This window comes from Furipterus horrens, unplaced genomic scaffold (assembly GCF_987537825.1).
Source record: "Furipterus horrens unplaced genomic scaffold, mFurHor1.1.pri manual_scaffold_3, whole genome shotgun sequence".
In the NCBI taxonomy this organism is placed as follows: domain Eukaryota; kingdom Metazoa; phylum Chordata; class Mammalia; order Chiroptera; family Furipteridae; genus Furipterus; species Furipterus horrens.
The window spans coordinates 47,006,001-47,033,826 of NW_028327173.1; the positions used below are offsets into that span (position 1 = coordinate 47,006,001).

The window sequence follows — 27,826 nt, forward strand, 5'->3', positions numbered from 1 at the left end:
ACAAATCCTTTGATGGATGCATGGTTTGCAAGTATTTTTTGCTGAGTCTATAGCTTTTTTCTTCATTCTCTTAAAGGGGTCTTTCACAGAACAAAGTATTTAATTTTGATGAGGTGAAATTTATCAGTTTCCTCTTATGGACTGTGCTTTTGGTAACAAATCTAAGAACATTTTGTGTAGCTCCAGGTCCTAGATTTTTTTCTAAAAATTTTTTACATTTAAATCTGCAATCCATTTTGACTTGATTTTTGTATAAAGTGTGAGGTGTAGGTCATGGTTTTTTTTTTTTTTTTTCTCAATGGATGTCCAATTGTTATAGCACCATTTGTTGAAAAATTTATCTCTCCTTTATGGTATTGCTTTTACACCTTTGTCAAAAACTAGTTGGGCATATTTACATGGGTCTATTTCTGGGTTCTTTATTCTGTTTCATTGATCTTTGTGTCTATCCTTCTGCCAACACCACGTTTTTTTGATAACTAGCTTTACAGTAGGCCTTAATATCAAGTAGAGTGATTCTTATTGTTTTATTTTTTTTCCTCTTAAACTTAATTTTTTAAAATCCTCATCTGAGGACATGCTCATGGACATGTTCATTGACTCTGGAGAAAAGGGAAGGGAGTTAGGGAGAGAGAAGGAGAGAAGCATCAATCCGCTGCCTCCTGCATATGTCCATACAGGGAACAGAGCCTGAAACCCAGACATGTGCCCTGAACGGAGTTGAACCTACTACCTTTCAGTTTATGGGAAAAGGTTCCAACCAACTGAGCCACACCTTCCAGTGCTTAAATTTTTTTTTTTTTTTTGATCATTTTACTTGGGAATAAATTTTAAACTGACAGAGATGTTGCAAGAGTAAAAATAGTACAAGACATACTCATATACTCTTTATCCAGACTCATCTATTATTTACATTTTGCTGCATTTGCTTTATTAATTGATCCCCCCCCTTTTTTTTTACTAAACCATTTAAAGAAAGCTAAGTTAAATGTATCATGGTCCTTTATTCCTAAATACCTCAATAGGTACTTCCTAGAAACAGGGATATTTTAAAAACATAACTACAATATAGTAATCAACTCTAATAAATTTATCATTGATAAACACTCTAATCTGCTATCCATGTTTCAATTTTTTTGAAAACTGACCCAGTGATGTCCTTTGAAGTGTTTAAAAACTCCAACACAAAGTCAGTCTAGAATCAGGCATTACATTTAGTTGCTGTATCTCTTTACCCTCCTTTAATATCTAACATCCCCACAACCTTTCTTCATCTTTTATGCCATTGACACTTTTGAAGAATATACTCCCCTCCCCCCTTAACCAACTTCTAATAGTTCAGTCCTCATTTAGATTTCCCATAATTAGATTCAGGTGGTACATTCTTTAAAAAAATTGTTTGTTTATTTATATATTTTTAGAGAGAGGGGAAAGGAGAAAGAGAGAGAGAGAAACATCACTGTGCGGTTGCCTCTCACCTGCGCCCCCAACTGGGGACCTGACTTTCAACCTAGTCTGTGCCCTGACAGGTGGTATATTCTTGACCAAACTATTACAATACAAAGATGATGTGTCTTTCTCAGAGTAACACATCTGGAAGCTCTCCATTTCACCTGCCCCCACTGGTGATTTTAATTTTGATCATCTGCTAAAGTTATTGTATCATACTTGTTTGGGCCTACAAAAAGGGCAATTTCATAATTCAACCTAACATATAATCTTTATTAAGGTTTTATATATGTAACTTGACCTCCCTGATGCCCTGTTTCCTCCATTAATTAAGCATGGATATTAACAATTTCTTTCCCATGGGTGTCATTGGGAGAGTTAAATAATTTGGTCCATGAAAAGCACCCCATAAACATTAGTAGTTATTGCAGCAAGGCCGTGTTGAAGGAATCTTGGTTTTGATCTTCCTCTCAGATTCTCCCAATTACAGACAAAATCAGGACGGAGACAAAATGGGGGGAGTAGGGGCAGCCTCAGCTCTGCCACTTCAGTTTCCTCTTCTGGTAAATGAAAAAACACCTGCCATCCCACAGGTGTGCTATTTAGTTTAGTGGCATGTATGTAAAAATGCCCAGAGACAGAAGAGGTCCTCAAAAAATCAAGAGTGATTCATAATCTGTTGTATGAGAAAAACAGAAATATCTGTCAGACGGAAAAAAACAGCTAATCTAATGTGGATCATTCTGAGGCAGTAACAAGGTATGAAAAAATATAGTTAGAGTTCAGTACTTGAGAATTGTCACCATTTAGCAGTTGTGTGATCTCTGGGCAGACCATTGAACCTCTGGAACCTTCCCTTTTATCACTGTAATTTGGGGACAAAATCAAGTCCATACCCTTTGAGATTCTTCTGTTAATTAATGATGCTTAGCAGTACCAGGGTGTCCCATCAGCATCTCCTGAATGAAGGACAAATGGCTAAAGATTCACCGGTAAAGCTGCCTGGCGCTGTTTCCCGGCCTTGCTCATCATGGTTGCGCCCACGCCTGGGCCAGGCCGCACCCCGCAGGCACCGCCCAGCAGCTGTCCCCCCTCTCCCCGTCCCCCGCCCCCTCCACCCACCCTCCCTGGCCGCAAGCTCCTCCCCCGGCGGACGCTTCTACCCCGGCGACTGCCGGGCACCTGTCAGACGCGCGGTGGCGGGGGAGGCAGGAGGCGACCCTCGGGCAGCGGCGTGGGAGGGGCGCGGGCGCACAGATGGGAGCAACTGAGAAGGACGGCAAGAAGAGCCGGAGGCTGTTTTCTTCTCTGCGGCCGTGGAAGGCCACCCGGCGGCTGTGGAGGACGCGCTCGGCTCCCAAGGCGGCACAGGGTAAGTGTGGGCGCGGCCAGAAGACCTGTTACCACGCGCGGATGGCGCCTGCCTGCGACTGCAGCAACTCGGGCCGACTTCTCGGTCCCGGGGACCCGCAGGTGGGGGCTGGGCAGCACGGTGCGGCGCGGCCCAAAGGTCTGTCCTGGCTACCTTGCACCCCAATGCTCAGTCGAGCGAACAAGGGCAGTCCCCAAGCTCCCCGGGGACCCATCGACCCAGGGCAGGGGCTGGTCTCGGCACAGTCCCCTCTCTCCCTCCGCCCCTAGGCCCCCATAAGCGTTTTCCATTGGCCCAGGTGGTTGCAGTTCATTTCCCGTAAAAGTCCTTGTATGTTCATTTGGCTCTGGACAGAAGGAGTCCATGGTGCGTCGGGGACAGTCGTCTTACTCAGATTTGCCCCCACCCCCCACCCCCGACACCTGGCCGGCACCTGCAATGCAGTACTAGTTGGGGGAATGAATTGGGACCCAATGCAACCTTCAAGGACCCTCCTCTTTCCAACCTGTCTGGGATGACTCCCCCTTATCTCATAAGCTCTAGCCACAATAAACTATTTCCCAAACACAGCACCCTGTCCTCACCAGAGCTTTAATTCACATTTATTCACTCCATTCATCCATTCCACAATTTTTACCCAGCCCCCTTGTATGCCAGGGCCTGGAATGAACAAGAGAGGCAAGGCCCCAGCTCATGGAACAACTTTTAGAGGGGGAAAGAGACATTACACACATCCCCATTAGAAATTGCTATGTGTGCTTAGAAGGAATGAGTCAGCTGGGAGAGGAGAAAGGGTTACCTGGCAGGTGGACAGGGAAGGGCTCTCTGAGGCAGTGTGATGTAAGTTGAGACTCAAAGTCTGATTAGGAGTTACTCTAGCTTGGAGCGGGAGAGAGCATTCCTGCCAGAGTGAAAGGTTCCCAGTGTGCCTGGATCAGGGTCTGGGGAGGCCATGACCAGGAGTTCGGATTTTATACTCAGTGGGTTGGGAAGCCATTAAAGTATTCTATGCAGGGATATACCATGATCTGCTGGCTCACTGCTACCTTCTCTCTATGTGCAATGGCCATGCCTTCATTGTTCAGTCTGGCCTGTTCCTACATACCCGTCAAGACTAGCATGAATGCCTTCTCCTCCTGGAAGCCTTCCCTGTAGTTCCTGCCACCTGTAACCTCTCTTAGTATCTCATTCCCCATAGGGCATTTGTTGCTGTTCATCTGGTATTATAGATTCCACATGACAGGCTCTCATTTGTTTCATCTTTGCATTTCTTTCTAGGCTAAGGCAGGGTTTGGTACTTTGTAGGTACCTGTTTGTGTGTGTGTGTGTGTGTGTGCATGTGCTATTGTCCTTTTCATCTGTTTCCATAATCTGAAGATTCTTCTTCTGAGACACTAACATGCCACGTTCTAAAATGGCTGATGTAATTCAGGGCAGAGGCTAGACTGCACTACAGCCCTGTCATTGATGTAGTTGTCACCCTCCCACCCCACCATTGTTTTGAGGATTAAATGAATTAATGAGTCAATAAATGTGAAGTGCTGGCACATAATATACATTATAAAAACAAATCTGATAAGGAGCAGCAATAATGATCTTTCAAATACTTATTGCGTTGGAAACAAGATTTTCTGTTATTGGTCGTTAGGGACACTCTGTGGCTTGGCATTGTCTTCTTGTGTCTTTCAAAGGGTGTGTGATTACTTTTGTCTGTGTGCCCATTAAATTCCTTCCCACTGCTGTCAAGAACTGTTGCTGAAACACAGTAGGGCTGAAGGTTGACCACCCCATTTCTCTAGCTTGCCTGAGTAGTTGAATAGATTGGGAATTGTAACAAGTACACATTGAATGATAATTACATGCCTAATGTTATTCCAGGTGTTGTGTGAATATTTACAAAAGAGGAATAAATGGATATTGCCACTGAATCAAACTGAGTTAGAATCAGTTTCCTAGTTTAATGATTAAAAAAACCAGTTCTATACTGTATGCACAGCCGTCCTCTCCCAGAGGTCACCTGTTGCCACGCTACACCTCCCTTTCCTCAGTTAGTATCTTGGCTGTTCACTACATTTCTCTACATCCCCGTTCCCCTGTACAACCTGGGGATGAGATCATTATAATGTCTTATGTTATATAATAATTTACAGTTTACAGAACAGGGCAACTACAAGAACCTCATTTAGATCTTGACAGCAACCCTGGAAGGAGGGAGAGGAGATGACTTATTTCCCCATTTACGGATGAGGAAGATGAAACAAAAGAGTGATGTGCAGGAGGTTATGTGACAGGTGAGTGGCAGACTTGAGCCTGAGTACCCATACAGCACCCTTTCTGCCACATCTCCAATATCTATAGTCATGGAAGTGAGAAGTAAAATTAATACATATCATGCAATGAAAGAAATGCATATTCCAATTTTATTTGATTTTTTTTAAAAGGTAGCTTGAAATTCTCATGAGGCTCTCACCATCACTTTGGGCATCTAGAATCATATGCTTTGGCATCAGACAGACTATGATTTGAATGTACCACTAATACGTGACATACTAATAAGCTGTGTGATCTTGGGCAGGGTGTTAAATCTTTCTAAATTTAAAACTTTTTTATATATCATATGTAAAATAAGGATGATAATACGTTATAAATGTTACTGTGATTAAGTGAGTTAATATTTATAAAATCCTTAGTACATAGTGGCTCACAGGCAGTGGTTATTTTTATTAATATTAGTTCAGATCTTCCATCATATGATCATACCCCAAATATGTTCAGTCATCGGGCTGCAAAGTTCAATGGGCTATGGGAAGAAAACCATGGCTGGAAGTTCTTTTGGGGCAGCTGGTACCTTCGGGGCCAACCAGAAGGTCTGTCTTCCACATCGCCATTCCTCTTTCTCCACTCCCTTTTTTATTCCCACAGAAGGCTGCAGTTCTGTGAGAAGTAACATACCTTCTTGGGACACATGGTATCTTTTCCGCCTAACACTGGATTGAACCATAGTGGGTATTTAATACATATGTTTGTACTGAATGAATCCTCTAGGAGATACATGTATCTCCAAAGAGAGAGTCTGAATTCCTGGGACTCTAAGTATAGGACAAATGCCTGGAAGGACAGTTACTGGGTTAAAGGTATATGCTTCTTTAATTTTGAAAGCTATTGCTAAGTTGACCTCAGTATATTTGAGCTAATTTAGCTCCTTCCAGTAGCGTATGAGATTCCTATGGTCAGACAGTTTAATGTTTGCCACTTTGATGGGTGTGAAATGGTACTGCATGGTTTTATATTGAATTTCCTTGATGAATAATGAAGCTGAAGGATTTCACATGAAAATCGGTCATGTGTGAAATGCCTGTTTATGTCTTTTCCATTTTTTTCCCTTGGTAGTTTGTCTTTCTTATCCACATATAGGATTTCTTTGAGTATTCTAGATACTAATCATTTGTTGGCTTATATGTCCAAACAATTTAAAAAATACACCTAACACTGCAAGTGGTTCTAAATGGGAATTTGAGCAAGCTGAGCCCAGTGGAAATTAACACCCATATGCTTCTGTCCTTTCCAAGGAGCCATATTTTAGTCAAATATTGAAGCTTTTAGGTTATTGGAAAGGGAGTGAATAGCTGGTGAGCAGCAGACTGCCTAGTCCTTGAAGCGATGGTAGAAAATGGGTCCTGAGTTCCTCCCACTAGAAATTATTTCCTCCAAACGTTGCTGAGGTGAAGAGCCCTTTCCTGAGCTGTGCTAGTCCCTGGGAAGACACAGATTGGAACTAGAGTCAGTCTCCAGTGCAGATAATGCTTCCAGGACAGGTTAGTTGGAGAAGAGGACACCACTTGCCAGGTGATCTGTGGTTTTGTCCCTCACTGTCATTTTCTGGCCATATGTCCCTAAAGACAAATCACATTAAATGGAAATAATGATCACTATAGGGATATTGGAAAGATCAAATGAGATAATAAATATACAAGGTATGTAAATAGAGTATATTTTCTAGGCTCTTGAAGTAATGGCACTGCCTGAGTGGGAAAACCTTGTTGACCTACAATCTTTGGCCTGTACCTTCTCCTACCATCTGTTCTGCATATAAGTGCATGATTGTAGAGCAGTTGTTTTTCCCACTGTGGTCTCTGGGCCAGCAACATTTCCAGCAGGAATTTGTTAGAAATGCAAATTATGGGCCCCACCCTAGAGCTACTGAATCAGACACTCTGGATGTGGGGGCCAGCAATCCGTTTTTAACAAGCCCTGTAGCAATTCTGATCTGTGCTCAAGTTTGAGAGCGAGTGACCTGGTGCGATGTGCCAAGGCTTTCAACTTAGCAGATACGGGTTTTAAATCTTAACTTTCCCATTTGCCACTGTGACAGGAGCAAGTTAACTAGACCCCTCTTGGGCTTCTAAGCTCTCACCAATAAAAGGAAGATGATATCTCCCTGTTGGGGTTATTGTGAGAAGAAAATGACAAGAACAGCCCTAGTTCTGCTACTTTTCAGCTGTGTCCTTTGTCAAGTCAACTTGCCTCTTTCTGCCTCTTTTTTCTCATCTAAAAAGATTCAGTGGCAAGAGTTAACATGTACACATGGCTTACTATGTAACAGCCATCTTCCTAAACCTGTGCATATTTTTATTTAATTCTTACAATAACCCTATTTTACAAGCTCTAATTTACAAATGAGAAAACTGAAGCACAGAGAGGTCAAGTAACATTTTCAAAGTTACTCAGTTTGCCAGAGTTCAAACCCAGACAGTGTGCTGTGAAAGTTCTTGCCTTAAAGATAATGCTTGCACATAATAAATTCTCAATTAACATATGATGATGATACAAAGATTTCCTGGAACACAGTAGGTACTTATATGTTAATTCCCTTTCCCTTGCCTTGTAGCCTGGCTTCATGAGACCATCATGCCTCCCTCTTCTGCCATGGCTCTAATTACAAACCTCCACCCATCAGTAGGCAATTTTTCATTTCTTTTATGGTCACTTGGATGCTCTGAGAAAACCAAACAGAAGCTTGACTTGATGGAGGAAGACCAAATTTGGTGGTTCAGGTGAAGCTACTCTCCTGTCACCCCACCCTACATGTTTTGAGAATGAATGACCAAGCTAGAAGAGGTTGCAGGCAAGTGGTTGAAACATCATTAGGTCTGCCCAACTTGGAATATAACCTCCTAGATTTTTTGTTCTTTTTAAAAAATTTTATTGATTGATTTGAGAGAGAGAGAGAGAGAGAGAGAGAGAGAGAGAGAGAGACTGAGAGACTTACTTATCCATTCATTGGTTGCTTCTTGTATGACCAGGGATCAAACCTTCAACCTTGGAGTATTAGGATGATGCTCTAACCAATGGAGCTACCTGGCCAGGGCAGCCTTTTAGTTTCTTTTGCTCTCAAATTTCTAAGGAATGCAAAAGCTTTTTTTCCCCTTAGTTTTTCTTCAGAGTAAAATGTACGGATGGGAAGTTTAACTCGCTATATCACAGCAGTGTATTTTCTTTCATTTTAATTTTGCTGGGACAATAAAGAGACTATTGTCTTTCAATTCTGGGTCCCACTGATTGTTCTTGAAAATTCTCTTTGGCTTTGCTTTCAAGATGTCCTTCCTTGCTGGGCATGACTCACCAGACTAGTGAGTCAGAGGTGGCATCTAACAAGACAAGGACTGTGCAGACTTGTGAAGGGACTTGGTGACCAGTAGAGCTCACCTGCAGCTTTCCCTAAATCCATTTGTTGAGATGGAGCATCATTTTCTTTTTAAAAAATATATTTTATTGATTATGCTATTATAGTTGTCCCAATTTTTCCCCCTTTGCCCTCCTCTGCCTGGTATCCCCCTTACCTCTAGCAGTCCCCTCGCCAACCTTAGTTCATGTCTGTGGGTCATACATATAAGTTCTTTGGCTTCTACATTTCCTACACTGTTCTTAATATCTCCTTGTCTACTTTTTAACTTCCAATTATGCTTCTTAATCCCTGCACCTTTTCCCCCATTCTTCCCCTTCCCCCTCCCAGCTGATAACCCTCCAAATGCTCTTCATACCTATGCTTCTGTTCCTTTTCTGGTTGTTTGCTTAGTTTGTTTTTGGTTTTTAGATTCATTTGTTGATAGTTATGAGTTTGTTGTCATTTTAATGTTCATAGTTTTAATCTTCTGTTTCTTAAATAAGTCTGTTTAACATTTCATGTAATAATGGCTTAGTAATGATGAACTCCTTTAGCTTTACCTTGTCTGGGAAGCACCTTATCTGCCCTTCCATTCTAAATGATAGCTTTGCTGGATAGAGCAAACTAGGTTGTAGGTCCTTGATTTTCATCACTTTTTGAATACTTCCTGCCAATCTCTTCTTGCCTACAAAGTTTCTTTGAGAAATCAGCTGATAGTCTTAAGGGAACTCCTTTGTAGGTAACTCTCTTTTTTTTCTTTTGCTGCTTTTAAGATTCTCTCTTTACCTTTAACCTTTGGCATTTTAATTATGATGTGTGTTGGTGTGGTCCTCTTTGGGTCCAACTTGTTTGGGACTCTGTGCTTCCTGGACTTATGTGTCTATTTTCTTCACCAAATTAGGGAAGTTTTCTTTCATTATTTTTCAAATAAGTTTTCAGTTTCTTGTTCTTCCTCTTCCCCTTCTGGCATTCCTGTGATTCGGATGTTGGTATGTTTGGAAATGTTCCAGAGGCTTCTTATACTATCTTCATTTTTGTTTGTTTGTTTGTTTTTTAATTCTTATTTCTTCTTGCTGGTCTGGTTAAATGCTTATTTCTTTCTTATGTTCCAAATTGTTGATTTGAATCCCGGCTTCCTCCCCTTCACGGTTGGTTCCCTGTAGATTTTTTAAAATTTAACTTAGTGTAGCCTTCGTTTCTTTTCTTATGTTTTTGCTGCACTCAATGAGTTCTCTGAGCATCCTGATCCAGTGTCTTGAACTCTGCATCTGATAGGTTGGTTATCTCCATTTTGTTTAGTTATTTTTCTGGTGTTTTGTTCTGTTCTTTCATTGGGCTGTATTTCTTTGCCTCCTCAATTCAGCAGTCTCCCTGTGTTTGTTTCTGTGTATTAAGTAGAGCTTCTTTGACTCCCTGTCTTAGTAGCATGGCTGAGTGTAGAAAAGGCACCTGTAAATTGTGTGGGATGGAGCCTTGGGTAATTGCCAGGGCAGGGCAACCTGCTTCACTGCGTTGTGGCTTTGTGTGGGGGGAGGGCTCAGAGAGGGGACAGTGCTGCTGCACAGCTTCTAGAGGTTTGCCCAGCACTCACCCCATTTCCAGTCACTTCACCTACTCCCTGTATGGGACTGGCACCCTTCCAGCTGTTGCCCTGGTGCTGAATCCCAGAATGGGTGGGTTTGTGTACGGTTTAAGGCTGTGTAGGCCCTTTAAGCAGAGCCTCCTGAAAATCCAGCAGTTTCTTCCACTGCCCCAACACTTACTAGTTTTTACAGCCAGAAGTTATGGTGATCTACTTCCTGGTGTAGAACCCTGGGCTGTGCGATCTGGCCTGGGGCTGGAATCACTCACTTCCCAAGGTATCCCTCCCTATTTTTATCTACTGCACGTTAATGTGGGATGACCTATTTTTCCACTGCCTCTCCGCATCACACCATGTCTCCTCACCTCTCCATCTATCTCCACTTCTCCGCCCCTCCTACTCATCTGGATGAATGTGGCTACTTTAAATCCGTGGTTGTTGGACTTCCATACAGTTTGATTTTCTGACAGTTCTGGGTGTTATTTGTTTTGACGTTTAGTTGTAATTCTCTCTGTGGTTGCATGAGGAGGCAGAGCATATCTATCTATGCCTCCATCTTGACCAGACCTGCAGCATCATTTTCATTAATGCATGTTTATAATGGTTCTTGTTACCAGTTTATTTGAAGTGTGGGATCTGCCAGAGACATTGTCTTGTTCTGAAAAGCTCCAATGCTTGAGTCTGTCCTTATCCCTCAACTGGATGTGGCCTTCAAGTTTACGAGACAAGACAAAGCTTCTGAGAGTTTACCTGACCTTGCTTGGAATGGCCATAGAATCAGGAGGTCTAAGCTTCTGTAAATATTGTGTCAGGAAGAGAAGTAAAGGCTCTTTTTATTTGAAGAGGGCTTCAAACCTCTTTCAACCTAATTTTTAAAATAAACTATCAGTTAAGGATGGACAGAAAGATGGACAGATATGCAATAAAGCAAATATAGCAAAATATACTTGAAGATGGAGTTCACCATGCAATTCTTCCAAACTTTTTTGTGTTTGAAACTTTTCGAAATACAATGTTGGCTAAAATACAGATGCCCCCTAGAAATGACCACACTGTCAAAAAATTTACTTCTTCTTTAATATAAATAGCTGCCTTCCTCACTCCTCCTAGCCTTAGTCTTTCTTCTTGGGAAAACTGTTTGATTAAAAAGGACCTGAGGCTGTCAGGGGTTAGCTACTCCTTTGTGCCAAGGACTTTATATTATGTAATTCTCACAATAGCACTGGCTAGTTATTATTTTCCACATTTTATGTAGAACCTGAGGCACAGAGAGGTAAACTTGACCCAGGTCACAAGGCACTAATATTAGTCTATAGCATTTATGGGGCCCTTTATGTGTCAAGCCGTGTGTTATCTAGTTTACATGCATTAACTTGTTTGAGCCTCACCCAACCCTAAGAGGTAGGTACCATTATTATCTTCATCAGGAAAGAGAGACTCAGAGAAGTGCAAGGACCTGACTCAGCTTACTCAAGGGAACAGTAAATGGCAGAGCCCATGTTTGAACCCAGTCTGGCCTATTCTAGAGTCCATGCCTAACTATTCAGACCCAAGCCTTGGCATCCCTCTGCCGAATTCAGTAACCCGGCATACCTCTTGCCCTGAGACCATAGCTCTTTGAGGACAGAGAATGTTTTGTTCAGCACTGTGTTATTTCCAGTGTTCAGAGCAGTGCCTGGCACAATGAATATTTATTGAATGAAAGTGAATGAATAGTTGCTTCTCATGACCTACTTCTTCCCTCACCCTCTCAGCCTCTAAAGGTGCTCCTACTAGAGGTGCATGGTTAGGCTGTCCTGGAGTTGTTCCTTGGCCATAGAGATGTCTGTTCCTTTGACATCACTGATGCGCCAACATGGCTCATTTGGTAGCAGCAAGGAGTTCTGATGAAGGCAGATTTCCTTATTGGTCTTATGTTGTCACAGAGGAGCAGAAAGGTATTATCCACTGCTAAGGAATAATGGGAACAAAAATTAAATACTTAAAATCTCCCCAAAATTTCAAGGTGTCTTTTAAGTGTGGCAGCTGGAAATCAACTCCAGAACCTGTAGTGGTCATGAGGGCTTTCATTCTATAGCTATATTTGACTCTTGGGCTATAGTAATGAACTGGTGAACACTAGCAATTAGTTCTCTTAAGTGTGCCTAAGCATGTTGATAATGGTACCTTACATTTATATAGTACTTAGTTACAAAGTATTACAACTGTTCACCCTTTTGATCTTCTGAACAACCCAGTACATACACAGGCAGGTATGATTAGTCCCTCATTACAGATGAGGAAACTGGTGCCAGAGAGGCTAAGTCACCTGCCCTAAAACAGTCAGTTAATAGTGGTAGAGAGAGATCTTCAACCCTCTTGACTCACCTCCTCCTCCAGCAAATGTCCCATGTCAATATTGTATTTAACCCATCAATTTCTGAGGATGGGAGCAATAGGTAGGTGTATTTCTTTTTGTTACCCTTCATCCAACTTAGTGAGATCCTGGATTGGGTCATTTAATCTTTTCGAATATCAGTTTACCAATCTGTATAACGGAGGAATAAACACCACACGTCAGTGAATGCACTTGGAGCTTGTGAGGATTCTAAACCTAACAAACAACTTCAGAGTGAAGATGTTTGGAAGGGACCCTAATGATCCTCACCAATTTTCTGTATATAAAATAAGTTAAGTATCACCTCCTCTGACCACTGTATCTAAAATGGCACCTCTGCTCCCACTTAACCATGCTTTATTTTTCTTTATACTACTCATTGACACTTATTATATATTTATATTGTTTTGTTTATTGTCTGTTTGAATCCTCCCACAAGAGTGTAATAATCACGAGAGCATGGACTTGGTCTGTTTTCTGTTATCCTGAATATCCAACAAATAGAATAGTGTCTGGTGCAAATACCGTTTGGAAGAAGGAAGGGAGGGAGAAAGAGAGGGAGAGAGGGAGGGAGGAAGGAAGGAAGGAAGGAAGGAAGAATGGAAGGAAGGAAGGAAGCAAGCTGAGCTGTGTGATGAAAGTAAGCTTGAATCGGATGCTTGAAAGATTTACTCGAATCTTCCTTGCCCACTAGCAGAGGGGCCTCATGGTCTGGTTTCCTCATACCCATTTCTGGCTCAGCCACTCAGTGGCTTCAAACCAATCACTAAAGCCTCCTCGAGTAACAACTTACACTTGGGTGAAATGGGTTAAAAAACCTGAGTCCATATGGCATTCATAGGTCATTGTATTATACTGCGTGCCTCTGTTGTAGCAGCCTGTGAGCAGTTTGCAGACTGAGGCTGGTCCCCCTCACGGTTGTATCTGCAGTACTTAGCAGAGAGCCTGGTCCACAGAGAGGTGAAAGAAATGTGTGTTGAATGAGTGAATATGTAAGAGGCAATAAATCGCAGGGGTCTTAATCCCCCTCCAAAGTTAAGGTCTTCATTTGAAAATAAGCCTTGTGAATGGCACATACATTCCCCTTTCAACTTGAACCACATCTCTCCAGAGACAAGGAGGTGCTACACAGTTGGTTCCTGAACCTAAGGGAAGGATAGGCATGCCTAGGCTCCAGATCCAGTTCCATGCCATGTTTTGGAATTTGTGTTTATGTCTGCTTTCATTCCTGTCCTTTCCGCTCCAGCATAAGTAAAATTATAACCCTGCACACTGACTTGCATGCAATTATCAGAGACCCAGTGCTCCTCTGTTGAGGGACTTGGCCCCTGAGACCGCTGACTGTCTGTGAATGACAAATCAAAAGTCAGGACTGCAGAATCAGCTGGACTTTCCTGCTTATTTGCAGCAGAGGGAGGAAGGAGAGAATGAAAGATTCTGAAAATAAAGGTAAGCAGAGGGGAGGCAAAAGGATGCTGGAGATGAGATGGCACTCCACGGACAGGCTCAGTTCATAGTCATGGCTGACTTAGCGTTGCTGTGCATATATCATTTTAACATTCTAGTTATATAAGAAACATGACTTGTTTTTAAAGACTGGATTCTAAAAAATATACAAAAATTAAAATGACTGGCTTCTGGTTTCCAAATACTGTGTCATTCAATTTTCCATTTTTTTGGTGCTACTAAATATAACCATATATTTGCCTTCTTCATTTAATCTTATCTGAGTAACACGTTTTTCCATTTCACTGATTTCCTTTTGATAGCTACCAGGGTTTTGGTAATTTTATATTGGGAGTGTTCACAAGAATTAATATGTAGATTTTCAATGCATTATTGAAACTGGAATATCTGAAATACTTTGGACTTAAATAGTTTGGCTTCTCAGGAAAAGCGGTGACTGAGAATCCCTTAATGAATATTAATCTTTTTAGGAGGACTCGGTGGGGAGCTTTCACTGACCTTCAGAACTGTATCTTGCAGAGAGATTCGGACGCAAACTACCCCCTTTCCTCCAGCCTCCACCCCCTAGATCCTTGGTACATTACCATTCTCCCCACCCCCCATCACTAATTCTGTTGGAGGTACGGTGGAGGAGAGAAGGGGATTTAAATGAAAACTCCGGAAAGAAAAGGGCTCACTGAAAATGAGCCAACCAAATTTTAAGTTCATCCACGAGGATTATGGAGGATTCTGGGGTTTTAAATTCTGAGGCTCCTTAAATTTTTGCCGCAGTTGGGGGAGGAGTGATACACCCCGAGGTCTTAGGATGCTATACATGTTCCCCCATTGGGTTTCCAGGACGGAGCCCTTCCTTTCTGTAGCCTTGGTCCAGCTCCTGGTCTGGTTGCCGGAGGAAGGCGCAGAGAACGCAGACTCCCGGGTGGCCGCTGGGGCAGAGGACGCCATCTCTGCCTCTCCGTGGCCTGCGGCTGCTTCCTGAGCGCTAATTTTAGGGTTTGTCTGCTCCCCCTTTCCCCGCGCACTTTCACAGTTCTCTCCCGGGAGCCACTGCGCATCAATTTGCACGCAACCCGCTTTTTTCCCTGTGCGCTCTGCGTTAAGGGAACTTTGCCCTTGGGCCCCGGCGCTGGGGTGCGCAGGTGGAGGATGGCAAGCAGCACCGGGGCAGGTCACCCGCATCCGAGTGAGGTTGTTGAGGTGATCCAGGAAACGACACAGGCCCCAAACCCTCCTTCCTGTGCTCAGGGTCCCCGGCCAGGCTTTTTCCTGACCGGTTCCCAGTCACTCTCTCTGGCTTGTTAGTAAGATTCCCACCTTGTGATGGGCAGTAATGATTATTGCAAATTAAAAATAAGGAGAGAAGACAAAACCAAAAAAACCACACACAGCTTGATGTCACTGGGGAGACTGCTATTTCAAGCTGCCAAGCTGTTTATACTGAAGGCTCTTAAGCCACCCTACCGTCTGTAATAGAGACTTAAAAAGGGGCTGGGGTAGCTGGTGCTGATAGTAGGAACATCTAATAGGCTCTGGATCATTCATACCCACATATTGATCTGTGTGGTTTTGGTGTTTAAATTTTGATGAAGCAGAACTAGCAGGGAAGAAAACAGCTATGCATGGGCCTGGTAAGTTGGGAGGGGGCCTATCCACTGCTGTTTCTAAGCCAGCCTCTCATGGACAAATAAAACCTGTGTGTGTAATCCAAGTATTTTGATGAACTCAAAACAACAACAACAACTAAAACAAAAAAAACCGTTGGCTTTTCTTGTGTTGTTTTCAGTGGCTAGAGAAAGGATTTCTGGAAAGAAAAGAATGTGTTTATATGCCGTGTTATGCCAGGTCTGTGGCATGATTTCGGAAGTTAAGACCGCTTGAATTGGAGGCTCAGGTTGTGGTTAATATTCACCATGGTTTGGAATTGAAACGCTCCCAGTTTCTCAGTGTATCAGCATGTTTTAAGTTTCAAATCCCAGCTGCTTTCTTGAAGTGAGTTGGTATTTAGAGTTTTTGTTTCACTTTATTTTGGAAAGAGCCTTTTAGGTTCTGACTTCTGCCACAAACTCACTAGTGACCTAGGACTTTATTTTTTTGTATTTGTTTCCTTTTCTCAAAAGATGAGAAATCACGGTTCTTCAGACAGCTGGTGGTAAGAAAGACATTTAGCGAGTCTCAAGCAACATTTAGAAAGATGAAGTTGAATAGAAAATGGCAGAAATCATTGCAGGTGGAAAGGGTAAATGTTGCTCCCTGAAACTTCTGTTTTAGAGACTTAGGTTTATTTTGGTGTGTAGGTATGGGCTATATTGATGTCAGGTTCTATTTCTCACTGTGAATCCCAGTCAAAAGTTTTGAGAAACACTGAAATAAATCATACCTTCTTTAATTTGGTTTGCAAAGAGTCTGTGAAATGCAATTTTATATGAATGTCCTTTTTTGCTTACATATGAGAATATCTATAGTTTTTCTTAGATTTTCAAAGGGGGTACAAGCCCACAAACAGGTTATAAATGACTGAATTTTTCCCAAACCCCTTCCTAGCTAATTTCTTAGAGATTAAAGAATCCTTCCAGGGCCGGGAGGTGGTTAAGTGTTAACAGAGACCAGCTCAGAGTGGTGTGTGTGTGTGTGTGTGTGTGTGTGTGTGTGTCTGTTGAAGAGAATGTGACCATGGTAACCACACCATGAGGGCTCTTGGTAGGCTCCAAAGGATCTGTTGGTGACTTGAATATGAAACATAAGTATACTAAAAATTAGTCTTTGTACTGAAAACTACTACGGAAAAATTATTAAAACGTTGTGGCTTGTTTGGAAGTCAACTCTCCTTGCAAAGACCAAAAGAGAGAGTCAGGCAAAATTTATAAAGGTTGACAGTGGCAAATAAATACTCAGGATGTTGGCTGGAGAAACTGAATTTTTATAAGCTACCGTCACATGACTAGTGTTCAGTAAAGGTTAAATTGTAGTTTAATAGATGCCTTTCTTTCTTTTCCCTATTTTTGGTATATCTTGTCTTAAGACAGTCTGGTGAGGCTGTCTTATACAAGAGACATTGTATAACATTTACCCAGCATATCTCAAAGTGCTCTGCAAGCCAGAAAAACATATGTATGAGGCAACTAAGAAGAAAACAGTTGAATGAGTTAATAAGTAGGTATTGGCACACATGACAGCTAATTATAATAATAACCATAGCTCCTACTTAATGAACAACTAGTACACGAAAAGCTGTCTGCAGGGAGGTTTGCATATTGTCACAACATTGCAAGGTAGTGGGTATTTTGCATGTAAAAAAAATAGATTAAGAATTTTGTACAGGGACATAGCTAGTAAGTGGCAGAGCAAGGTTCAAACCCAGGTGATTTTATCTTCCAAATCATTCATTCATGTGGGATGCAAGGGGTGAAAAATAAGTAACTTGGCAGATTTGCCAAGTCTTTGATAAAATTTTCAACATCATTTAATACTAGAATTTGTTTTCTTATTATGAAAGGGAAACATGAACCTTAGAAAATGATGGTTTTTGACTAATTTTCTAGATTGTGTTTATTTGGAAAATAGACATTTTTAAGTTCAACTCTAAATTTTCCTTTTATTTAGTAAGTGTTTTATGCAACAAGGTTTTAGAAACATATGAAAGAACAGGAGTGGAGAATTTGAAAATTTGGATGGAAATTTTTTTTGACAAAAGAGTTCAGGGCAAATAGTTCTCTTTTCAATTTTTTATGTTATTTTTCTATATTTTATCTCAAAATAACAAACATGACATTTTATGAGCAAGTGAAATTATGTGTAGCATATTTTAATGTGATAAAACTAGGATTAGAACATTGGTTTATGCTAGTGATTCCTGAGAGAATTTGATTTTTTAATTGAAATTTACTACAGAGTTTGATTGGGAGTTTGAATATGGTCAGATGCAGACTTTTAGGCCCTAAATGTTAAAAAGACTCAGTGTGCATCCCTGTAATTCAAAATAAAATAAGTGTAAGGAAACCCCAAAACACTGTGTTTTTTCTTAACCATCACGCCTACTTTGGTACTTTTAGAGAACTCAGATTCTTTCCAGGATTTTTGTTATTGCTTCTTGTGACTGTGTGAATTGAGGAAACGATGTTTTGGCTCGGGTGATCTGTAACACGGCTGTGTGATTTTTCGGGTGTCAGGGCTGGTATGTGATAAAGCTGGGTTTGCAGCCTGGTGCATCTGTGTTGTACAGCTGGGTATGGTACTGCTTCTCATGAGAAACTGGGACTATGAAAGGGCTCTGGAAGCATTCACTGGGAAGAAACCAGAAATGCTCGAGGTACTACAATGCTCCAGACTGTTCTGTACCATGACAGAGTATCTTACATTCTGTGCAACTTTCAAATGTTTTGCTGAAGAGGTAAGTAAAAACCTTGTGTACTTTTCTGAGCCTAGAACATACACTGATTTTACATATACCCTACAATTTCCAGGATTAGAAATGTAGGGGTTATAAATCTAAAAAATGTTGTCATTTGCAATTATTTTTTTATGCTACTGTAACTAGCACTTTAAAATTAAATTTTCTAATTGTTGCTAGATGTAGAAATATAATTGATTTTTATTTGTTGACTTAGTTTCAATGACCTTTTTTTTTTATCAGATTAAGAAAGTTATCTTCTGTTTCTACTGTGCTAAGTTTTGAAAATTGGTGCTGAGTTTTACCAAACGTTTGTCTCTATTGTGATGATCATGTGGTTCTATTTATTCTGTTAACATGATAAAGTACATTGATTGTGAATGTTAAACCAACTTTGCATTTCTAGAATAAACTTAATTTAGTTATGATATGTTTTCTTTTTATATATTACTGGATTTGACTAGCTAATGTTTTCTTGAAGAATATCTTTGTTAATGGGAGAAATTAACTTGTAATTTTTTAATGTTGTGGCCCCCTTCCTAGGTTTTGATGTCAAGGTTTTGCTGAACTTATAAAACAAGTTCGGAAGTATTTCCTCTCTTTCTATTCCCAGGAGGAGTTTAGTAAGATTGGAATTATTGTTTAAATGTCTGGAGAATTCCCTGGTGAAACCATTTGGGCCTTGAAATTTTGTTGTGAGAAGGTTTTAAATTATGAATACATTAATTTTAATAGGTATAGATTTATTCCAGTTTTATATATTTTTTGGTGTTTTAGTAGGTTGTGTTTTTCTTAGAATTTATTGATTTCATCTGAATTTCAAATTTATTGGCATAGGTTTTCTTTATATGCATCCTCTTATGATCTTTTTAATATCTGTAGGTTGTATGTTCTTGTCCCTAGTTTTTAATCCCCGATGGCTACGTTTTTCTTTTATACTAGTGATTTTTAAAAAAATCTATTTCTAAAATTTTATGATTTTTATAGTGTTTGCAAATGGCTAGCTTTTTTTTTGGCTTGGTTGTGTTTTTTTTGTATTACATGTGGGTGGGCAAAAGTAGGTTTACAGTTGTAATACAAATAAATAATACAATAATAAATAATGCAAGAATAAACTCTGTGTTTTGCATACTCAACTTTTGCCAATTGCTACATATTTCTACCACTTGAGTTTCTCTTATTTTAAATATGCTTCGGTTGTAATTTTCTGAAATTTTTTCTAGTTTCTTGAAATGGAAGCTAAAATTTTCTTTTAACAAATATTTTTAGTTAAGGCTATAAATTTTCCTCTAAACATAGCTTTAGCTGCATCTTGCAAATTTTATGTCGTATTCTTATTACCATTTAGTTTAAAATACTCCATAATTTTCATTGTGATTTTTTTTTTTTTAATCCACAGGGTCATATAGAAATGTACTTACAAATTTTTAACTGGTTGGAGAGTTTCTAGTTATCTTTTGCTGTTGATTTCTAGTTTACTTTTATTGTGGTTAGAGAACATATTGGGTTGGTCAAAAAGTATATATGATTTTTTCCGTAAAATAAAAGACACATTTTTTCATTTTCACCAGAAGCTTTATTTATTTGATACTTTGAGTATGTTGGCTATATCCTACTATTGGCTTCTAGTGGGTAGAGGCCAGGAATGCTGCAAAACATCTTCCAATGCATAAGATAGACCCACAGCAAAGAATTATTTGGCCAAAATGCCAATAATAGCAAGTAACTTCTCAAACCACTTTTGACACATTCGATCAGTCACAGCACCTTCTCCACACACTGCACAAATCTTTTTTTGCCTTTCAGTTACCTTTTTTAAAATAAAAAAGCATAGTATGCTGAAAATGTTGAATATTTTCTTCCATATTCAATAGCAAAATGGCTGAGCAAAAATTCTCCAATTTTGATAAGTTTTTTAAAAAATGCACGCTGATATGACAGCTGTCACAATGCAATCTACGAAATTGTTTTGAATGACGTTAAAGACAACTAAGCACTACTAGAGCCATAGTACGGAAAAAAACTGTATGAGTTTTTTTTCCCAACTGAATACTTTGGATTATTTTAGTTCTTTGAAATTGGTTGCAACTTTCTTTGGGGCCTTGCATATTGTCAATTTTTATATATGTTGTATGTGTACTTTAAAAGAATAGGCATACTTAGGTTGCTTGGTTCCATGTTCTAATATGTCAGTTGTGTCATTTTTATTTTAGTACAGATCTTCTATATCCTCACTATTTTTTTTCTCATTGAGTTGGTTCCTGAGAGAGGGTTAAACTCTTCCATTATGATTTTGGATTTACCTGTTTTTATATTTTCCAACTTTTGCTTTATTTAACATTGAAGCTATGTTATTAGGTTTGTATTTTATAAATTTAGAATTGTTATATCTTCATTATGAAATGTCTCTCCTTATGGCTTCCTGCCATAAAGTCTACCTTTCTAATATTAATATAGCCATACCAGCTTTCTCTGGGCTAATTTATACATGACATATCTTTTTCCATTTTTATACTTCAAGTTTTCTGCACTCTTATGTTTAGTCTGTATTTTTATTTATTTATTATTTAATTTTATTTTTCCATAACAATTTTATTTTTAAAGGCATATAGACAATAAACAAAGTAAACATTTAATCATATCTTAACTTCCTCTAAGTATTATCTGTCCTAGAAGTGTTCCATTAATCTATATCTTTTATAAGCAGCATATAAGTGAGTTTATAAAAATCCATTCTGACAGCTTGGTCTTTAGTTTAAGGTTTTAAAGCATTTAGTATAATTATTGATACATTAAGGCCTGTACCTACCATATTATTATACTTTCTACTTGTATCCAACCTGTTTTATGTACCACTTTCTTTTCTTTTTTTGCTATCTTTTGAATTAATGAAGCATTATTTTTAACCTTTCCCTCTTGCTGTCTACTAGCACTTCATTTCCATTTTACCTTTTAAAAAATTTATTTTTAGTGAGGGGGGAAAGGAGGAAAAAAAAAGAGGGAAAGAAACATAGATGTAAAAGAGAAGCATTGATTGGTTGCTTCTCTTATACACCTGAACCAGGGACTGAACCCACAGCCCAGCCATGTGCCCTGACCAGGAATCAAACTTGTGACCTTTTGCTTGGCCAGATGATGCCCAACCAACTGAGCCACACTGGTCAGGGCTACTTTTTTTTTTTTTTACATGTGTGTGTATGTGTGTGTGTCTGAAATTACCCCAATGCTACTTTTACATAATCACATTGTAGACAATGTTAGGCCCTTAGAACACTTTAACTCAATTTACCCTGTCTTCTCCCCTCTCCACTGCCTCTCTTCTGGATCATTTAAATTATACATATATTTAAACTGACTTAAGACACTAATAATTTTTTGTAGTCCATATTTATTTGTATTTGCTCACATATTGATCCCAGCCATTTATTTTTATTTTTTTCTGAATGTCTGTTTCTTCTCTGGGATCTTTTTCTTCTCCATAAATTTTTTCTTTAGTATTTTTTTATTTTTTACTTAAAATTTTTTTTAGGGAGAGGGGAAGAAAGGGAGAAAGTGAGGGTGAGAAACATCTATGTGAGAGAGAAACATCGATTGGTTGCCTCTGGTATGCACCCTGTCTGGGAACTGAACCTGCAACATAAGCATGTGTTCTGACCAGGAATTGCACTGGCAATCTTTTGCTTTGCAGGACAACGCCCAATGAACTTAGCCACACCGGTCAGGGCTCTTTTAGTCCATATTTGCTATAAAAGAATAGTCTCAATCTTTTTGGTCTGGAAATGAATTAATTTTGCCTTTGGTTTTTAAGATAATTTCATTAGGTGTGGTAGAATTTGGGGGTGTGGGCAGAGTCCCACCACCATTACTATAGAGATGTCACTTCATTGTCTTCTGGCTTTCGTCCTTTCTTGGAAAAGTTGGCTCTCAGTCTTGTTATTTTTTGTTGCATCTTTTGCCATTTGACTACTTTAAAAAATTTTCTCTCTATATTTGATTTTCAGCAGTTTTTCTATAGTGTAGTTTTTCTTGTATTTCTTATATTTTGTTTGCAGTGTTTAACCATTCTTGAATTTGTATGGCTTGATTTTTTTTTGTAATTCTCATAATTCTCTGACATTATATTTTTAAATATCATTTCTGCTTCATTTTCTTTTTTCTTTCTGGGATTCTTACTTGTATGTTAGACCTTTTTACCCTTTCCCATATATCCTTTCCTTCATTTTCTGTACTTGTAGTATTTTTCTCTCTTTTTCAGTTTGATTATTTTTTTGCTCTCTTAGGGTTCACCAGCTCTCTTTGCTTTATGTAACTTATTATTACACAGTCTGTTAATTCCTTGATTTTATTTTGTATTTTTCACTTAGAATCTTTATTATGTTATTAAAAATACTAGATACCCCATCTTGTTAATTATTTCCTCAAATATATTAATCACAATCATTTTAAAGACCTCCAATGTACAGATCACTTGACAGTCTGTTTATCTTTTCTGTTTTTCTTCTTGGTCCTCTTTCTTTATATGCCTGGAAATTTTTATTATATGTCCAACATTGTTTATGAAGATGCGCTGGATGATGTCACTTCCTCCTGAGAATGTCTTTTTTGGCCACAGTAGAAAGGCGATTACTAAAAATCTAACCAGGTACTATCTAACTAAGGCATTTTTGTAGACTTAAAGTTTGCCTGCTTCTGGGTTTCCCTAATCCTAGGCCCCCAGGAGTACTGCCTGAGAGCCTGAGATGTTTCCCTTGGCAGGTCCTAAAGTCCAGTTTTGTCTTCCTAGTCCTGTGGGTTCACTGAAAACTCTACTCTGCAAAGTGTTCATTCTGCTTTTCATCTCCTTTCTTTTTGGCTTCTCAGCCCCTTGCCCTGGGCAGCTCTGTTAGTAACACTTCAAGGAGAAAGTTCACGTCAGACTCACTTCTCTGATCCCCTGTGGGGTGTGCCTTTTAGGCCCTGAACTCTATTTTTTGTCTCTGCAGCCTCATAACAGTGTCTAAATTTCTGACTCTTACAGGCTGCCCTCTGCCCTTTTCTAACTTCTCACTAAGTACAAAAATCAGCAAATACCCTATGGGGGTAAAACAGGCTTTCCGAGAGATGGGCTTACCTCAGTGAGCATCTTGTCTCTCTGTGATAAATCCTGCCCGATCAGTAGGTCTCCTGTTACTTTAAACAGATGTGTTTGGATTTTATCTGGCTTTTCTAACTGTCTTCAGCAGAATGTTGGTTTGCTACAATTCACTCTATTATAACTGGAAGTTGAATCAAACCATGGTGTTTTTTAAAAATGTGGACTCTATTAAAAAATAAAAATAGCAGAGCAAAAAAACCTAGATACCAATGACATTTTAAACATATAAATAAAAAAGGGTATGTATAGTTGCTTTCTAGTTACTGTTTCTTGCTTATTAAAGCTTGCCAATATCTTCTTTTCCCATATTTTCTCTGAAATGATTATAAAATTATGTTGCTTTGTTCCAGAAAATATAGATTTTTAAATTTTTCTGAGTCTGGCTCTCCAACCAAATGTTTAATACTTTTGTGTTTTAATAATTTGGAATTGTCAACTCTCACCTCCCAAGTTTAATATGATTCTAAAATTTACAAAATAACTTGAGTGATTAAATTATAAAACATTCCAGAGAACTTGTTACCATTACTTTTACCCAAACTTTTACCAAAGCTGAGACTGTATTTTTTAGACATTCTTCCCAGGATTCAGGGTTATGTACAGTGCTACTCATACCCGGGAACTACATGTCATTGCCTATGTCCTTAGTCTCTCAAATGCAAGTTCAGTTCATTCATTCATTCATCTCATATTTTTAGCAATAGACTCCCCTTCCTTCTCAGATACACACTAGAATAGATAGTCCTAGGGGTTAGGTTAGGGCAATAAATAGCTCTACTCAAATGTGACCTAAAACTGAAGGGTGATTAGGTGATTGGTGTATTACCCAAATATGGAAATGTCTAACACATTACTCAGATTTTTCTATTAAAATTAAACGAACAAGCACTTATTTTTCGTTCTTTTTCAGATGTGTTTCTCTACTCCAGTGCTGGTAATGTTCTGGCACGTGATTTGGTTGTCGGTTTTTTAAGTACATTCAGTTGGTGAAAATTCATTGAGCTAAACACATGATTCGATCCACACTTCAGTATGTGTTACACTTCATTGGGAACTTTAAAAAGAACTAATGTTTTATTGTTAAATACAAAAATAATGCAAGGGACAAAAAAGCTTGAGAACCACCGATCAGATTCAGTGTCCAATCGCAGAATGATTAGGGATGAGGAAATGGAACCTTGGAAAGGAAAAATTACTTGGGGCTTGGGGGAGTGTCTCATATAATAAGGACTGACACTCAGGCCTATGACTCTAGTTCTGTCTTTTCTAACTGGCTGATTCAGAAAGGAGATGAGGAAAAATCCAGAGTGCACTCACATTGGAGCTGGATGACATTCTCACAACCCCAAATGCATCTTGCATGAGTCATCATTAACTCCCAACTCTTTCTGGCCCTCTTCAACCTCTTCCCTGGGTATTTAGTAAGAGATACTTTTATCTGATGTGAACTTGGAGATGGTAATTTTAATACCTAAGAATCATTTGACTACATATGCTTAGAAAAAAAAGATAATTCATGCCTGTGAAATCCCACAAGAGTCCAGCACAAGGTAGGTTGTTTCCTTTTCTAAGCCATTTTTAGTTTAGCACTGTATGGTTTAAATTTAGAATACTTTCTCCAAACTGGGGGTGGGGGTGTTGGTACAGAAAATGAACCCAACTGTGACTCCTGCTGCTGCAAGTTAATGGTAAAATCTGGAAACCACTGTTAAAGGAGAGGGCTCTCAAGAGAGGGGGATACAGGAGAGCAGACTTACCTTAATTGGAGTGGTGGGAAGGTGGCAGAGGGGAGGGGAGGGGAGGGCAGGAAAAAGAAACAGTGGGAGGTGTCTCTTCTTTCCCTCCTGCTCCTATGGGACTTGGCCTACTGTGGATGTGGTGAGGGTATTTTGTATGCACATATACATACACATACAGACATGCACACATACAATGACACACACATATAGCTTGGCTTGGATTTGGTAGTTTATCATTAAGTTACCCTGGAAAACCTGTAAGAACCATTTATTTTTCTGTCCCTTGGAGATATGTGCTATTAAAATCTGAGTGTGGGTCCTGGTTCGTGTGGTTCACTTGGTTGGAGTGCCATCCTATAAACCAAAAGTTCACCAGTTCGATTCCTGGTCAGGGCACATTCCTAGGCTGTGGGCTTGATCCCTGGTTGGGCCATGTCAGTGTTTCTCTCTCACATCGATGTTTCTTTCCCTCTTTCCCTCCTTGCCTTCCACCTTATCTAAAATCGGTAAGCCTGTCCTCTGGTGAGGATAAAAACATTTTGAGTGTATTCCCTCTCTGTGATAGCCTTATATATCCATATATGTACTTTACTTTGCTGAGATTTTTTTTTTTCACTTAACATGACTACCAACTTTCCACATTTTTAATGTCTGCAAAATACTACTAAATTCATAGTATTTTATAACAATAACTGGGCCTTTATAGTTTTTTAAAAGGAGATTTAGACACTAGCACTTTTAACTACTCAAACTCTACTTAATAGGAAAATGTGTTTTTGGTTTAGGAGGCTAATTCATGTTCCAGAATAAATAAATAATATAGTAGATAGGGTACATCTTGACTTTTTCTTTTCTTCTTCTTTTTAAAAATAACTATCCTTGTTTATTTTGGTGGACTGGAAGATTATTTTAGATTTTTAAAGAAAAGAGACAGCTAGGTGGAATGAAAAATCCATTGTTGTAGAAATTAAGAGATCTTACATTTTCCTACTTACAGTCCAGTCACTGACTCGCCTGAAGTCAGTTACAATGGTGAGGCCCAGGATACATTCATGGAATCATTTAATGCATCCCCCTCCTGCAGCAGCTTGGGGGATCGATGAGCATGGGCTGACTCTCACAAAACCAGAACCTAATATTCATTTTGTTAATTAGTACTCTGCATTTGTTGTTTGAATAGCAAAATTCCATGTTGGATAGAACAGTGGTCATCTGGGTTTGTTTGTTTTTGTGATCATCTACAAATCACTTCTTAGGATTGAAAAGTCCATGGGTCATCTCTTTCATCTTGTGGATACTGTGGGAAATTACGGCAGAAATGATGGGAGGAATGAATGTGTTGGGCTTATGTAACTCTAGTGAGGTGATGCATACAAATTTAAAATATTAGATATAGAAAATAGGTTATTAACAAATTTAAGAAACAAACTAGTTTCAGACTTCCAGTCAAAATGGTGGTGAAGGTAAACATGGTACCCGCATCTTCCCACAACCACATCAAAATTACAACTAAACTACAGAACAGCCATCATTCATAACCACCTGAAATCTGGCTGAATGGAAGCCCTACAACTAGGGATTTGAAGAAGAAACCACATTAAGACAGGTAGGAGGTACAGAGAAACCAAACAGGCTTGCCCACACCCACATGTGATGGATAATAATCAAGAGGGATATCTCGAATACAGAGGTCCCCCCTCAGGAGCAAGAGGTCCTGTCACACACTAGTCCTCCCAGCCCAGGGTTCCAGTGCTAGAAAGAGAAGTCTGCATAACTTCTGGCTGTAAAAACCAGTGGGGATTGGGGCTGAGTGAGATGGAGGGCTTCTGGAGTGCCAGGCAGTTCCTCTTAAAGGGCCTGTGCACAGCTCACTTGGACTCACTGTCTGGCACTGGTGCAGCAGTTTGAAAGACACCGGAGACATATGGAACTTCATTATCTGGCATCAGGGCAAGAACTGGGCAGGGTGTGGGCATGGGGAAGCTTTCAGCCAGACTAAAGTGCTGCTGGAGGATATTGTTCCTCTTCTGAGCTGCCTCCTCTATACATACACAGAGCTGGCAGGTGGATGCCGTATCTAAGTTTTCATCAACCAGGCTCACCCCAACCTGGTGATACCCTGAGACCCTGCACCATATAACTGTGGGCCCACCCAAGCTATTCCCAGTTTCTTTTTCATATTAATGACGTGTCTTTATTCATGCTTCAGACTTTCCTAAAATCTCTCAAACAAGCAACCTCTGGCCTCATTATGCTCTGTACCTAACTATATGTGTCCCAGGTTCAGCACTAGCAGCATCCAGCCTTGGTTTGCAGCTTGGTCTTGCCTGGGTACCTTCAAGCCCAGCACAAGTAGCAGCCATCTGCAGATTACTTTGTGATTTATGTTGGATGGCCCCCCGAAGAACATAGGCATGGGCTGATATTGGCCTATCCCTCCCAGGAGGACCCAGAGCCAGCGCACCCAGTGGGCAGCTTCAGACCATGTTGAAGCACTACCCAACCACCTCCACAAGTGACACACTCAAAGGGTGGACTCAGCAGACACCAGAGCCCTGCTGAAGTAAGTCCTGCTCCATGAGGTGGGCCCCCTGTACAGCTGATACTTCATGGTGGTCAGTAGTCAATGGTTGCAGCTAGTCTTTGCAGCCAAA

At 39.8% G+C, this 27,826-nt stretch overlaps 1 protein-coding gene across 2 annotated transcripts in view; it reads left to right on the top strand.

Annotated features, from left to right (window-relative positions):
- Positions 1-2,653: 2,653 nt before the first annotated feature.
- The window catches only part of DNAJC6 (DnaJ heat shock protein family (Hsp40) member C6), a 122,312-nt gene continuing 97,139 nt past the window's right edge, over positions 2,654-27,826 (top strand). For both annotated transcript variants that reach the window (XM_090269568.1, XM_090269569.1), the window contains exon 1: positions 2,654-2,821. In XM_090269568.1, the coding sequence (XP_090125694.1) occupies positions 2,707-2,821 (115 nt within the window). In that variant the 5' untranslated portion in view covers positions 2,654-2,706. The remainder of the gene's footprint in view (positions 2,822-27,826) is intronic.